General features: G+C 31.9%; 1 protein-coding gene across 1 annotated transcript; it reads right to left on the minus strand.

Moving 5' to 3' along the window:
• Positions 1–2,288: 2,288 nt before the first annotated feature.
• On the minus strand, positions 2,289–7,634 carry LOC128193223 (epithelial membrane protein 3-like). Its single transcript, XM_052866562.1, has 4 exons — positions 7,479–7,634; positions 7,058–7,264; positions 6,470–6,613; positions 2,289–3,106 (listed from the first exon to the last, which is right to left on the minus strand). The coding sequence occupies exons 2-4, from the start codon at positions 7,251–7,253 to the stop codon at positions 2,943–2,945; spliced, it is 504 nt and encodes a 167-aa protein (XP_052722522.1). The 5' UTR covers positions 7,254–7,264; positions 7,479–7,634; the 3' UTR covers positions 2,289–2,942.
• Between the last annotated feature and the right edge of the window lie 8,772 nt (positions 7,635–16,406).

Below are 16,406 nucleotides of genomic sequence, written 5' to 3' on the forward strand. Positions count from 1 at the left end.
AAGGTAGATGAGGAGCACAGAGAGAGGTGTTTGAATTGTTGTCGATTATTTGTTATTAAGTAAATATTTTGTTAAAATTTTCAGTTATATAATATGAGATGTAATATATAATTCATAGGCATTTCTGCACATGAATCAATTGTGATTATGCACCAGCAAAAAACAGTCCTGAGATTAATATCCAAACTATTAAGAGTGCATTCATTAAAATTTGATGGCTTTGAAAAGGGTCATTGAGGTATTTCAATTAATCATTTTAATGTTATTGATTGTGATTTTTTATACAAAGATTGTCCTTTCTTCCTTTCAAAACCGTTCAATGCCTGCAATTTTATTGTGATTTATAGCACCAAATGGAAACGGGCACATTGGGATTACCTGTATGTGTGGAGAATACCATTGATACAGACATAAGTGAGTTATGTTCTGAAGAATTTGTTCAGTCGTCAGAAACTGATGCACCTCTTCTCTTCAAGAGCTTCCAACAATGGATAACTTTGACACGTCCGTTTTCAGAAGATGTAGAGCCTGACACAATTTAAAGTGTTTCAGATTCAGGTATCTAGTACATGTACTATAAATTGAGTATAATGATTGGAATGCAATTTAATATTTCTGTTAATGAAAGTTATTATAAGACAAATAAAAATGCAAGTTTCTGTATTCCAGTTTCCTTTTTGACTGGATATTGCATAACCTGGAACAATGTTGGGAAAATAATAAAAGCGTGCCATCAGAGTAGAGAGCGAAAAATACGATCCTCTGGGCGTTGGCATATGGAGCTGAAAACAGAATCCCAACCAATCACTTGTCAGACAGTTTTGTGAACGCTGCTGATACACTTCAGAATGCATCACAAAAATCAAAAAGCTCATGGAGATTAGTGTCATCAGGATTATACAAAAGAACATGCTGTGAAAAAGGATGTTGGGGAAAGTTTTAATTATGCAGCAGACTTTTAAAATGAAATGTAACTTATGGCTATGTCTTCCTGACAACTATGGATTTGTGTGAAATGGATAGTTTAGGATACCCTCCTAGCAATGCACCGCAAGATGGAGATGATGATACTTTCCTCAAATTTGTAGCCGGAATAGTTGTTCAGCTCTTATGGCACGGTCACAGGGTTGACAAAATCCTTGCCAGTGATGAAGAGAATGAAGCAATTACACTGAATGCCTATGCAAAACTGGTAAGTGTTCTCCATCTCCTCTCTCTCTCTCCTCTCTCTCTCTCTCTCTCTCTCTGTAGGTTTTATGTATGTTGGTTTGTATCATTTTAAATGTTTTGATATAAGAAGAATTATTATTCAATCATTATAGATCTTGGAGATGATGTTCCAATGATCTTCTGGTCAGGTATTCATTGCCCAGTAAATCATTGGTTTAATTTGCAATGCTTAAACATGGAAGATGATATTTTTCAAGATGAGGTCTACTGTTCAGATGACTGCAGGAAGCGCATTGTATATAAATAATGCAGCTGTCATGTAGATATGGGGGATATGAACCAATGGTGGGCTGCAGCAACAGCAATGCAAGACTGAATAGTTTCATCTAAAATGCGTAGGATTAAAAGATGTCCAAGGTTCATAAACTGTTAATAACTGTATATGTTTTCACTGAAACAGCTTTGTTTACTCGTGATCAGCTATTTAGTAAGCAGTTTCATAAACATAAGTCAAAAATCAACTCTCACTTTATATTACAATTAAAGCTGGAAAATGGTTCTGTAGTTAGGATTGTGTCATTTGCCCCTTGATCCCCCTCTCCCCGACGTCGAGGATGAGATGATTGTATTACGACTTAGACATTCATTGTAAACAAAGAAGATAGTTTTAACAAATCAAAGTCCTATCTACATTTTCAATAATTCTGAAGTTTGTTTTGTTTACAATCGATGCGTAATATGCGGGTTGAATAAGCAAATGGTTCCCTTTCCTAAGCATGCCTATGATACATTAAGGTTTATTTTTGGTGTTCCCATAAAGAACTTATTTTTGTTTGCTTTGAATACTAGTATTTCTTATATTGAAAGGCGGTTGATTCTGCTGGTGTAAATATGTGACACTTTACAACTTTATCAGATATTGGTTTGTATGGAAAAATTATTTTTGTCAACCAAATTTTTCCATAAATATAATACATAAGCATTTCCAAGAGAAACACTTTATTTATTTTGCCCAACTTTCAGCTTTGATGCTGCAAGTAATTTATCCAATACAAGTAACTGAATCCAAAATCTTCCAATGAGTCCAAGTTCCTTTGCAATGAAATAGAACAACAGATTGTGTTAAAGGTCGTTTATTCAATGAACCCAATTTGTATTGTTTAAATTGATAATGACAAATTAATTTGCAAAGGTGGGGTTAAAAACCGCCAACTCACAATAATTTAAATACTCAATGAAAGTTAAAACGAAATTTGACTATGATATAATGTGCGTTCATATGTAAAGGGTGTAGGTGGGTGGGTAATACAAAGTTCATGGAAAAATTTACATCCAGCAGCAAAATCAGAGAAATTAGGAATGAGAGAATTCACATGTGTCAGGTTCTGATAAGACAATAATTTATTACAAAAGATGATTGGATGCTGGACATGTTAATTGATTCAAGATGTTAAACAATCTTGAAACCTACCCCCAGTGACCCTGCTGTGCACAAATGCAAATTACCATCTGTAACATGACAAAGTATTTTGACCATGGTTGTTAATGAGCACCCCCTTACATGCACACAAACATTATTTTACAAGCTTGACTTACAAAGAGATGTTAAAAAAAACACACACAAGTATATTATTACAAAATTTGTTGCCAAAAATGATTTTATTTACAATAAAATTAGTTTTGATACTATAATACTGTAAAAATAACAAAAACAAAAACCAAAAAAACTGGACCTAGCAGCTTTTCTCTTTATTTTCAAATATTTAACAGTGTTAAGCTTTAATTGCATCCACCATCATGATTGCCCCTGCACCAAGCGCAGCTAACATCGCTATTATACAGAAAGCGAATGCAAAATGGTACTGGAGTGAGGTTCCTCTTATAATCTCATCTTGTTTTGAAGCATAGACAGCAATTGAGGTCAATACAAAAATGGCTGCAAAATTAAAGCAAAGCTTTACAAGTAATTAAATCATATATATCATTTAGTTTGTAAAAAAGAAAAATATTTTATAATGGCAAGACTTACCATTTTTTGGTACTATTGCCGAATTTTGTTTTGTTTTGTCTTTTTTGCGGGGGGGGGGTTGATGTAATATATTTCTCTTATTTTTTTATGGTTGTAACGCCTCAGTTGATTTAAGAAATGAAGATTATAATTTTTCTATAGATCGACGTATCAAAGAAAAACTTGACCGGAAAACTTTTTCATCAATGCGCTACGCATGATGCACTACGCGCATTGATGAAGTTCTTCGGTCAATTTTTTCTTTGATACGTCGATCAATAAAAAAATTATTATCTTCATTTCTTATCATTTAGTAAAACATTTTTGAATCATAAAATGTGAAGTGTCATTGATCAAAAATGTAAATTTTTTAAATGAAGCAGCGCGTATGAATACAAAACAACAGCAACAATATTCAAAAAGGATGCGCCTTCAGTTTATTCATTCAGTTATTGAGCTGAATTCAGTAGATTAAACACAACTAGTGAGTTAAATTCTGAACCGACTAAATTGAAAACGAAAGGAAAATACATATGATAGCTTGTGATGTTATTCAATTTGCAGAAAGATTTTCATGGTTTTCATGCGAGATCGCTGGATTATACAACTGGGCTTAACCATACAAGGAGAGGCGATCGTAAATTAAACGAAAATACTTGTCGACAAAGAATAATATGTCTAAGCGACTTTTGTAAACGTTGTAGTTACTGGATAGCCAGTGATGTACTTAAATTTATATCTGATGCGCCAAAGGTGGTGATACATTACTCATACAAATGTAGCTTTGCTTTACGATGCTTATATTGATGACCGATCATGTAATTGTGCAAAGAACTGCGAACGCTAACGCCCGTTTCCCGCCTACATTTTACATCCAAATATTTTTTTAATAATAATAATTTCTGTCAGATATTTAAAAACTAAGTTTTCTACTAAAAAGGATAATCAAATCCAAATCAATTTAAATCAAAATAAAATTTGTAAACAAATTATTTCATGTTAAACAAAAGTTTTGCTAACGTGAGGTCTTAAAAAAATTTCATTGAAATCGGTCTTTCAGTGAGGAAAATATTATTTAGCGGCCAATATGTGCATAAAAACTTATATAACATATAAAAAAATATAACATATTTACGATATATATTAAAGTAAAATTTAAATTTAATTCATATCTGTTATTTTTCGAAAATTTACAAAGCAAATTTCTTTTTTCGGATGTATTTCGGTCTGTAGATATATGCCCCCCCCCCCCCCCCCCCCCGTAAAACAACAAACCCTTTGGTAAAAAATTGCTTAATAACAATAACTAAATCCCCTCAAAAGGAATTTTTGTTTCACGGGGGGAGGGGGGGATATTTTGAAAAACATTTCCGTTTTCCGATATTTTCTATTATGAAATGAGCTATTTTAACCGAAAATACAAAGTTATCTCTCTTTGTTTGACCAAATCATTTATATTTAATGAAAATATACATAATTGTTTACATTATTATAAAAAATAAACTTTAATTTGACAACTTTCAAAAAATAACTTTTAGTTGGGCGGCTAGACAATGCTATCGTTCGCAGTCCTTTAAAACTCATCGTTGCCAAATTTCAACAGTAGTGTTACCGTCAAAGTGTATAGGCCTGTATACATATGTTCGTTATAATTATTCCCGAAAAAGGAACAGCCTTGCAGTAAATGTTAATTCATCTCAAGCAGACGAAATCGTAAGAAGACGCTTAATTTTCTATTCTGTGAATTAACTAATGTATTTTGTTTATTTTTGAAGGTTAAACTTTCATTTTTTTAATGTTTATAAAGTTGGATTTCGTTTGCTGACAATTAAACAGACACAACTTTACACTATGTTGACAGTGTTTATCTTGGAAGTCCCCGTTCTATGAAAAGAGTTAGATCAGAACAGTTGAGAAAAGTAGATCCGGCAAAAATTATATTGAAGCCGGTATCAAAGAAATTTTTTGATCAATCAGAATCGCGGATATTTCATCAAACGAATTAAGGGTGTTGTTTACTCAGGGTTTGATTTCTCAAATTTGGATTGTTATAAAGTTCAATTTGATGAGTAAAATTTGTTCTAAACACAAAAAGTATTTATGAAAGGAATCATTATTGCCAAAACTTCTGTTTTTTACTATATTATGGAATAAGGGTCAAACAAAAATAGACTTTTAGCTAAACAGAGGAAATTCGGACTAAATTTTGCATATTTTGTTTTCTGCTAAAATTTTTTGGTAGTACTCTAATATTGAAATTTACGATTTTATATTTAAGTATATATTTTGCACATTTTCTGTTGGTTTTACCTCACTTATTCATTAAAATAATCTTATGGTATATTGAAAAATGCTTAAAAACGACAAGACACCATATCTCAAAATGTCGATCATTCACTTCATGTAAACTTTATGCTAACAGAATAAGGTCAATATAAGTAGTTTAAAACTATAAATGTTTTTGAATTATCATCATTCAATTTTTTTGTAAAATTTGATCAATAATGGGTAGGGATTTGAAAACTAATAGAGGAAATTAGAACTGGAATATTTTTTTCAAAATTGTTGCTGAAATCTTCATGTATTGTGTCTATTTAGTGCCACTACCATTGATAAACTGTATTTTATTTTTTAAAGTGTTTTATTATTTGTAATATTTTAATAATTAAGAAAATCTCAATCGTAGTGTAAAATTTAACGGGATTTTTCTTGATTTTTCAAACAATATATAATGGCCATTAACTCAAAAGTTGGCCATTGACCCACTTTTTTGAAAGTGAAAAATAACATTCAATCAAAGGTCTATAACATACAATAGATGGTTTTCGATAATCATCAGTGGATTTTTTTTTCATCCTGAGTAAACGTCATCTTTAATGTTAAATGATTGGTGAAACAAATTCACGTGTATCGTATAACATAACTTGCCTAAGTCACAATAGGACGGGCGTGCGAAAAGTAGCAATCCGTTTGACTTTACGTTCAAATTTTGTACAAATAAATGTCATGTAACTATACAATGGGCCTTTTTCTGATTTTAGTGGTAGAAATTAAATTATAAGGAATAAGTTTCATTTCAACCTATGTTATACGAGTATAACATAACTTGGGACAGTTAACGCTTTTTTACAAACCGCTTCGCAGAATAATGAAAACACATGCGCCCTCTGCGCTCATTACAACAATTATCACACTTTTTAAAAAAAAAGTTTTATTTTGTTCCAATTGACCATTATGATATCAAAAAGAAGAATTATTTTTGCCAATATATGTAACTCATCTATTTCTTACCCCCAGCGAAAGCAGTTCCTATTGCCGCAAATAAGACTGGCTTCTTGTCTTTTGTGACAAACATTTTTAGAATTACCATTACAAGAGCAACTAAAAAGAGCAAGAATCCAATTATGCTTGTGGCCCTTACAGCTTTCATCCAATCTGTAAAAACAATGAAAATGAAATGGTGAAAAACGTGCAAAAATCATTAAACTGTACCGTCAGGTTCGAGCTCTATGCAAATTTGGGTTGAAATTAAATGCCGTAGAGATAGGTCCCTCGCATTTAAGAACAATTTGGCTAGTTAGTGACTGATTAACCTTTTTTTTAAACATAATCTGCCCGTCTAAAAATACATGTATGTTTGATATAAAAATCACTTCATTTATTTTACATATATTGTCACTGTACTGGCCTCTAAAATTCTTTTAATCATTGACGTAAAATATTGGGTTTGTTTACATGTAAAAATGGATATTATCGATATGCACGTAAATTTAATGTACTTCATTTTCTTTCCGATGTCGATTAGAGTGATCATGATTTTATTAAATATAGAGAGTTATACTGATGCATAGATGAAAAGTAATTAAAGTTGTTTTATACCCAGTACGAGGTAATCACTGCAGACAGTTTTATCAATCGCTTTATCATATAAGCACGATTTCCATAAGCCACCGTATGCTTTCGTTTCTCCATGATCGATGTATATCCAATACGGTGAAGCTAAACCAATAAGTTGACAAATAAAAGCACTGATGGTCAGCACTAAACCAATTAAAACAAATTTTGAAGCTTCCATTTTCCGGAACACTAAAAAAAAAACGAAGGATACTGAAGTTATTTAAAACTTGTATATGAAATGAAACCAATGCAAATCCAAGAATTAAATATGATTTATGGAAATACGATTTGATTTGATATGGGATCCATGTTTTAGATTAGGTTTATTAATTGTAAAATTATAGTACCAAAAAAAAACCCAAAGAAAAGAAAACGAATACAAAAAAGAAACTGCAATAAATACCTTTTGCTACTTTAACGCTATTTCACAACTGTGATCCTGTGTCTCTCGGTCTTTGAATTTCACAGGTAGGCTGAATGAATGGAAACGGAAAATACATATTTAAAAGAAGAGGTGTTTTAAAAACATGCGCACTAAACAAGTAAAACATGAACGATCTACACCCCTGCATGCTTGTTCACGAAAATGTTCTATGATATGACCTAGGTGTGTTTCTAAGATACTTAAGATAAAAGTTAGGATTACCATAAGATTAAGGACACATCTTAAGATGTAGTTCGGCGGTACATGTATCTTAGAAACATCTAAAGTTAGGATATCATGACCTGTTAAAATATATTTATTTTTCATATTAATTCACACATACTCTTTTTTTTGTAAAGAAAACAGGCTTACTTAAACGTTATATAAAATTCTTTTCTTGGTGATTCATGCGGTATATGAAGAAAGCTACATCTGTTAGCAGGTTATGTGTAATTTTTTTGCAATGATCGCTACTGTCATAACCTGCATGCATCATCAAAAAAAGCATAGTTATTCTTTTCTTTTTTTTTTATATATCTTTCCTTAACAAATTCAACAATTGATTGTAAAAAGTAAGCAAAATAAACTGAATTATTGTTAATGTACATCAGTACGTTAGCTAAAAGAGTTTTTTAGGTCAATGAAGGTTTCGACCATTCGATAAACGGGGCGTGTAGATTTTAGTCCTGTCAGTCCCTACATACACGTAGCTGTGAAATTCAATTAATTTTTATAAGAAATAGAGGGGATCATAATAATAATTTAACCTGACCCGGAGACTCAGAAAGATGTTTTACTTTATGATTATGACAACGGAAAGAAGAAATTGGTCATATGGGACTTCTAACGGTGTACAAGTCGTAAAAACTCATCCAGAATTCCACATGTAAACGAACAGAGTTTTTTGGTCTTTGATGTGAGTGTCACATGAATACGTTTGCTGTCCAAAAATAGTTACAATGGGATTGCGATGTTATGCGATGTTTGTAGTAACATATATACATTTATAGAGAGTTCATCTTAATAAATATATAAATAAAATTAGTTCTGGGAGATATCGGGTTTCATCGAAAGGGTGTTTGCTCATGATATACCCACGCCACATTATATTTATATACGTTCTTCGGTCTGCGCTTGCGTGGCTATGAGGCGGAAGGGAAACTATTTACGTAGCAGCCCAACGATAAATTCTATTTTTCTCTTTTTAATTGATTATAATTTCTTTTGGACACCGTAATTTTCAAAAAACTCATCTTTTTATATGACATATATGATATGTGGAAATCGTGTAAACATTCACTATAGGGTAAATTATGGGTTTGTGTGCATTCTTTGAGAGAGAAAAATTGTGTTTAAAATCATGTGATATTTATATCATTCAGACAAGTGTAACTTATGCACGCGCTTTACACTAAGGCATATCATAAGACGTACTTAGTCCTCTAATAGCTACACGTACGTGATCATACCTGTTTATACATATAACCGGAAATGATAAATACGTTGGGCAATAACTTTTTAAACCCCAGCGTATATTCAATTTGTCAAAAGTATGCTTCATATCGAGTGGTATCAAATGAATCTAGAGTAAATATTTATATATTTACACATATACATATTTATATTTACAATTATATCAATTTTATATTTACATATGTATATATTTCAACATAGAAAGTTATGAGGGGACGGCAATGAAAAAAAACCATTAGGAGACTCAGAAGACCAATAGAGACGTTTGCATTTAATTGAAAGTACATACATTTTGACTAGGCCGTTCCGAAATACATTTCAGTATACAGATGCAACGTAAGCATTATTTATCAGGCATGTAGCCTTTGGGGGATGTTAATCCCCCTTTTTTCGCAGTGAACATTTTTCTCTCCCCCCCCCCCCCAACAGCTTCCGAACTTTCACAGTCGTGGGTCTCAGGCAAAATACAGTCTTATTTTTTACATAGTGCATTGTTGTGCTAGTCTTTAATTATATAATTGACCTCCAATGAGAAAGTGGTTGAGGCTTTTTTGGGGGAGGGAGTGAAAATTGAAAAAAAAAATTCTCAGTACTAAAGAGTACTTATATTTACAAGAATGTCATATTCTTCAAAATGTAGTTTAAAATGTTGAAAAATTGCATATTTTTGCAAATAAGTTTATGAAGAGTATAATGTGTCCACATCGTCTTCCATGACAAAAATAACAATCTTAAGTTATGATGTACATTTGATTGCCAACACTGTTTCCTTTTCGCAAAAGTGCTTAAAAGTTGGTGTATTCAGTGAAGTTCTTAGAAATATATAGGGAATAAGGAAAAGTGCTTTTTTCATGACGTCACAATTACCTGGATAAATGTCACACAAGGGAGTTATTTATAAATTCTTAATTGTCGTGTGCTAATGTGTAAGTAGATACATTTTCATTCACTGTGATATTTCTAAAAAAAATCACTTTTAAACAGGACAAAATATGACTGAAACTGTACTTCTTAACTGTCAAGAACCCTGATTTTTAAGCTGCTTGTTAGCAAGGACAGGGAATTTTGTAAAAATATATGTTGAAAACGCAGTAAATTAAATTCTTTTTAAGTACGTTATCAATTGCGCAGTTGTCCTTAGAATGAGAAATTTATTGTTTTAATGTCAACACTTATGTTATCTTTTTAAAGGACACTTTCAGACTAAAATATTTGTAATACTAGACACGATCTCGTTGCGAGCAACGAGTGGTTCTTCCATTTGAATATGAATTATAGTCTGTCCCAAGTTATTGTTTCCTTCGCTTTTTGATAATTTTTAATAAAAATACACATAAATATGAAAGAAATACAGTTGAAATCGATAAAAGGGAATATATCCAAGATATCTCCATTGAACAATTATCTTTTTTCACTCATAAAAGTTCACAGGAACGAAAACAAATTTCTTACGAAGATTTATAATGGAAAATGTTTACATCTTTTCTCCATTCGGTAGTACTCGGGATACCTTGTGTAACTATACCCCTGCTCCGAAGGAAAGGGGGTATATTGTTTTACCCTTGTGTGTCTGTCTGTCTGTCTGTCCGTCCGTCCGTCCGTCCGTAACAAAAATTTCTGTCTCATTTATCTCAGCAACTATTTATCGCAGATGCTTGACATTTTTACACAGTGTTTGTTAAGGCATGCCATATCGTGGAATGTATTTTTGTACCAATCTGACGTCAACTTCCTGTTAAATGATGACTTTGCTTATTTTTTAACCAAAATTTTCAAACAAATTTTCCTCAAAGATTACTCAGCAACTATTTATCGCAGATGCTTGAAATTTTTACACAATATTTGTATAGGCATGCCATATCGTGGGATATATTTTTGTACCAATCAGACGTCAACTTCCTGTTAAATGACGACTTTGTTTATTTTTAGCAAAAATTTTCAAACATATTTTTGTCAAAGATTTCTCAGCAGCTATTTATCGCAGATGCTTGAAATTTTAACACACTACACAGGGCGAAAAACCATCTTTAAGCAAGTCCTTAATGGTAGCTTAAAGGTGACTTAAAGGAGCTTAAAGGCTATACAACCTTTAAGCCGCCTTTAAGTCACCTTTAAGCAAGTGCTTATAGGTCCTTAATGTCCAAACTTCTTTAAGCCACCTTTAAGCATCTTTAAGTGGCATCTACGCTCTCTTTACACTGCCTTTACACTGTCTTTAAGTGGCCTTTAAGTCAATATTGATCAAGCTGAACAATAAAAACATATATTAAATGCAAAAGCTCTTTTATAGAGATTGGAGGGGGTCATCCGAGTGATAATATAATTTCCAAGGAAGGAGGGGGGGGTGTTCCAGGCGGTTTTAATCGTCGCTCCATTAAACGCAGATCGCTATCATCAGCACCGCTCCGATGGACACAGATTGCCGTTATAAAATTCTTTATAATTTTTTGGGGGTTTCAAAATTATTGTAGGGATGAGCGCAGTCTTTGTATCTTAATATGTGCATAAAACTAATTAAAGTATGTTTGTTTTCTATTATAAATTAATCGGTGAAAAATCTCTCTCTCTCTCTCTCTCTCTCTCTCTCTCTCTCCTCTCTCTCTCTCTCTCTCAGTTCATCCGGTTATTAAACAAAATGAAGATAATGAACCAAAAATGCATGATTTAATTTGTTAATCGGTTTAAGGTTTGTAATTTTTTTTTTCAATTTTCATTATTTCTAACTCTAGATATGCTAGATATATGTTAAAGATGAAAAGACTCTCAACTGCCTTTGTTATATCGGGCAGAATATTTCTGCTTTGTTTGTCTAGACATAGTTTTGTTCGTTTGTGTATATCTAATTAGAGTCTATTGTTTGTCCAACTTACGAAAACCCCTGGAACTAACACAGAATATACAAGATATACACAACAGTTGTGTCGTGTGCCCAGGTGCATGTTTGTGTATATCTAATTAAAGTCTATTGTTTGTCCAACTTAAGAAAACCCCTGGAACTAACACAGAATATACAAGATATACACAACAGGTGTGTCGTGTGCCCAGGTGCACGTCAGGGTTTCTAAAGGCGTTGAATCTTAGTATGTACGAGTATACGATAAGACTAGTGAATAAAAGTTAATTTACATTTGTAATGCATTTTCAAAGTATTATTTCCTAGCTCTGGGTTTCAAAGATGTTACGTCTACAAATTAACGATACATGTATGTAAGAGTAAAATCTTGAGGCTCATTAATTAATGTACCGGTGATCATAAATAGGGGTTGATTATTTAAATATATGTACTAGTATAAGGGTAAATATGTCAAATATACCCGGCCTGGCACATCATACAATTGTATGTACAAGTCATTTGCAATTGCCACATGCAGTAAATACGTCACCGGTAATTGGTAATTTTGTTTGTTATAGAATTGATAGTTTATAAATCATGTACATACAATTACATGTAAATATTTAAACATATTGGAACGGCGCCACGATCATTGCGGGAAATTGAACAAATACCCTAATAGTATCAATGCATTTAATAAAAGAAATGATTTCATTTTCTTTCTTACATTTTTATAGCTATTAATAAGATGAACGTATATCTACTCGGTTTAAATTTATTAACTACATGTAAGAAAGCCTACTATAGTGAACCTAACGGTTTCCATTTAGGTATAATATATTTTTGTTCACTGAAGACCAAGTTCCGTATTTCATTCTAAATACATGCATGCATGTAATTTATAAATTAGATATAATTGATTGTTACAAACTGAATGGTTTGTCAAAATCTTTTCAAGTAAACACATTCAATACAGTGATTCAATATCCACTGATATATAGGATATAAAAACGCTGCTATATATGTAAGTTGCCGTGGCGCAGAGGATGTGTGGTGATGCTAGTAAACTATGGGTCCCCGGTTCAATTCTCGCCGTGGCCGTTTTTTTTTTGGTGTTTTTTTTTTCATTTTTCTTTCTAGAACAAAAACCGTTTTAATACCTTTTCTTTCATAAAGTTAATACATTTTGTTGGAAATTAAGCACAATATTGAATTATTTTTTTTTAATGGCTTAAAGGTGGCTTAAAGGTAGCTTAAAGGTGGCTTAAAGAAGTTTGGACATTAAGGACCTATAAGTTGTCCTTAAAGGTGGCTTAAAGATTGTCTTTAAGCTGCCTTTAAGCCATCTTTACGCTTTCTTTAAGCCACCTTTAAGCAATACATATAGCTTAAAGGTAGCTTAAAGGTGGCTTAAAGATCGTCTTTAAGCTACCTTTAAACACCTTTAAGCTATCTTTAAGGAGGACTTAAAGATGGTCATTCATCCTGTGCTATTTGTTAAGGCATGCCATATCGTGGGATGTATTTTTGTACCAATCGGACGTCAACTTCCTGTTTAATGTCGACTTTGCTTATTTTGCATATTCACATCAGAGCGGGGGTATCACTAGTGAACATTGGCTCACAAATATCTTGTTTTTCAACGTTATCATCCAGGCTTAATAATGGCTGATGCAATGCTAAATCTCCGTAGACTTTCAATTTAGGATGTGTATTGAAACCTGAAGCGGTAGAGGGGGCGTTTCAAAACAGATAATCTGGACATTTTTTCATATTAGTGGATGAACGTAGTTTGAGCTCAAAGGTATTTATGATTATCGAAATATCAAGCAAAAAGTGGTGGAAGCAAAAACTCGAGACAGAGTATAATAATAGGTTGAATTAAAATGTTGACATTTGGTACTAATTACTATTAATATTAACTCCCTTTTAAACTAATTTTTGGACCTACACTGCAAAATTAATATTCCCAGAAAAGGTCATTTTCAAACTTCATATCTCTGCAATGCATGGTCCGATTTTAAAACGGTTTTTAGTTTTGTATTCAGTGCTCATATTAAAATTTGATAGGTTTATAACATATTCTGACTGAAAAAAAATGTAAATTTGAAAAATGTTTAAAACACAATTTTCAAAAAAATGCTTTTTAGCGGACCGGAAGTGACGGACGATCGCTGTTTTACCTGATCGGCCCTAGGAATTCAAAAATATATCATTACTGAAACTTTCAGTTTTCTATCTTTAATCGTTTTTTGAGGAAAAGGGAGGACAAAACACTTTTTACAAAAAGAAAAACAAATTAAACGACCGACCGGAAGTTACGTCATCAACAAAAATGTACGTGATAAAAGACCTTGATATTTTGTATTACTTGTGAAAATTTCATAAAAATCCGTTGTAGCATATTTGAGATTTGAGTTTTAAGAAAAATGTTTAGAAAAAAGTAACTGAAATAATTTGCAATGTATGCTTAAACATAGTTTGTTCAATTAGTAACAGCAGCTAATTATAAACATGCACTGGTTCATTCTAATATTCACTACAGAGAGTTAACTAAGCCATGTTGTTGTTGACAATTCTTCATACGATGAGAAACATATTTCGTAGTTACTGGGTTATTTCTGCTCATTTAAGAGATTACAAATTTACTGTTACATTGTACATCAAACAATAAACAGAGATAAGACACTTTCGGTATTTAGATTTTTCTTTGAATTCTATTACATAAAATGAAAAAACAAGTGTTTTTGTGATTACGGGTGATATATAAGCGGTTTAAAAAATCTTTGATACTTTTAAATACTGTCAGTTCTCAATTTTATATCTTTAAGCTTTAGCCAATTTGAACATTTCTTAAAATGAATTGCAAAGAAATTTTCAATTTGCGACAACGCAGTTCTTCAGAATAATTACTGAATTTATAGATCATTTGTTCATGAAAGAGAAGAGCATCATAATTTTCTAGCGAGGCCTTCCTTCTTCATAAAGAAACAGGAACTAAATTTACCCTGTAAAAAAATCAGACGAAGACACTATCAATATTTTAAGAAAATTTATTTAGACAATTTCTTAGTCATTACTGAACACCCCCCCCCCCCCCCAAAAAAAAAAGAAAAAGAAAACCACACCATATACCCGCCCTGTATCATCAGAAATTCAGCTGATCTTTATCCAATCGGTAATTTAAAATATCTCAAATCAATATTAGACATATGAATTCAGAAATAATGCATGGTTGTTATATTTTAAATTTTTAATTTACCGTATGGTATTACATGTAAATAGAAATAGAAATAGTACTTGTCTCAATTCTAAGAAGATAAAAACTGGTAGTTTGTACCGTAGTTTAAAAAATCTGATTTACAAATCCTTTATTGTAGCTCTTTGAAAAAATTCAAATGAAATCGTTTTCAAAATTAAGTTCTTTTTTACCAATACACGCATGAAAATTTGCACTTAATAGACGAAAGTGTATTGAAAGGACACAGATCTCTGAATTAATAGCTAAAATTAACAATTAAGAATTATAATGCAATAGATATTGCGTTATAAAATTGTCAGTTAAACATTTTACCGCTGTGTGAATATTTTTCTTGGACATGAAACCTTTATTAGCACTAAGTTACTGATCTGGACATTCTACTTTTTTTTTACTAACCAGTCCTTTAATTGACTTATCTCTGTACATTTATAAGTTAATGTCTTAATCATTCTTTTGCTTTATTGTTAAAGAAGGAAAGGTTTAGCCAAAAGTATGATGTGATTCACTCAATTCCGGTCTCCATTTTCTAGTTTTATCGATTTGAAAAGCAGTAGACTGAATTTGGACTATGGTTTTCACTAAAAGGAACAGTTGTATCGTAATTCGTGATGCACGAGTTTACACAAAAAAGTAGTATATATGTGGCGAGCGGATTTATTTTTACATCTTAATTTTACTTGAATCGCTGCCAGAAAATCGTGTTAGACAAGCCAGTCTAAAAAATCAAAATGGCGACTGTGATAGACCTTGTTATTGTTATAGTACTTGGAATAATCTTATAGTAAAAAGAAATATTTCTAACGTCAGGTGTCTGTGTTTGTTATCAGTATACAAATGTTAACATTGTTCGGTATTTCAGCAGTTGGAGAGTTTTCGGCGTTTTCATAACCCTTGTATAACAGATACCGACTTGTGGATTTTCCGTTGGATCACAAAATTAAATAATCTTAATAATTTTAATTATCTACCTAAATATAGTTGTTTTGATTTTCCTGCTTAGTTGTAGTTTTTAAATTTTTTCTTTAGTAGTCTTATTTTACATAAAATATCGTTGTGTCAATTTTCTAAAATTATGAAGGACAGTCAAGGCCGGGATTTAGTAAACATTTTAGACAAAGTTTCAGGCAACTACAAAAAGCCGAATTTAAACATAAACTGAAACACCTAATTCAAACTCTTAAAATATTTGAAGCATATTCGAGGAAAACTTCCAAGAACCCGTCTTTCAGGATTCTCAGTACTTTGATTTCTACTTTATTTTCAGACTATAAATAATGAATTTTGCCTGACATGACATTTTGACGTTGCTATTTGTTGATCAACTTTCAGGTTTTCAATT

Source organism: Crassostrea angulata, chromosome 1, assembly GCF_025612915.1.
Source record: "Crassostrea angulata isolate pt1a10 chromosome 1, ASM2561291v2, whole genome shotgun sequence".
Lineage (NCBI taxonomy): Eukaryota > Metazoa > Mollusca > Bivalvia > Ostreida > Ostreidae > Magallana > Magallana angulata.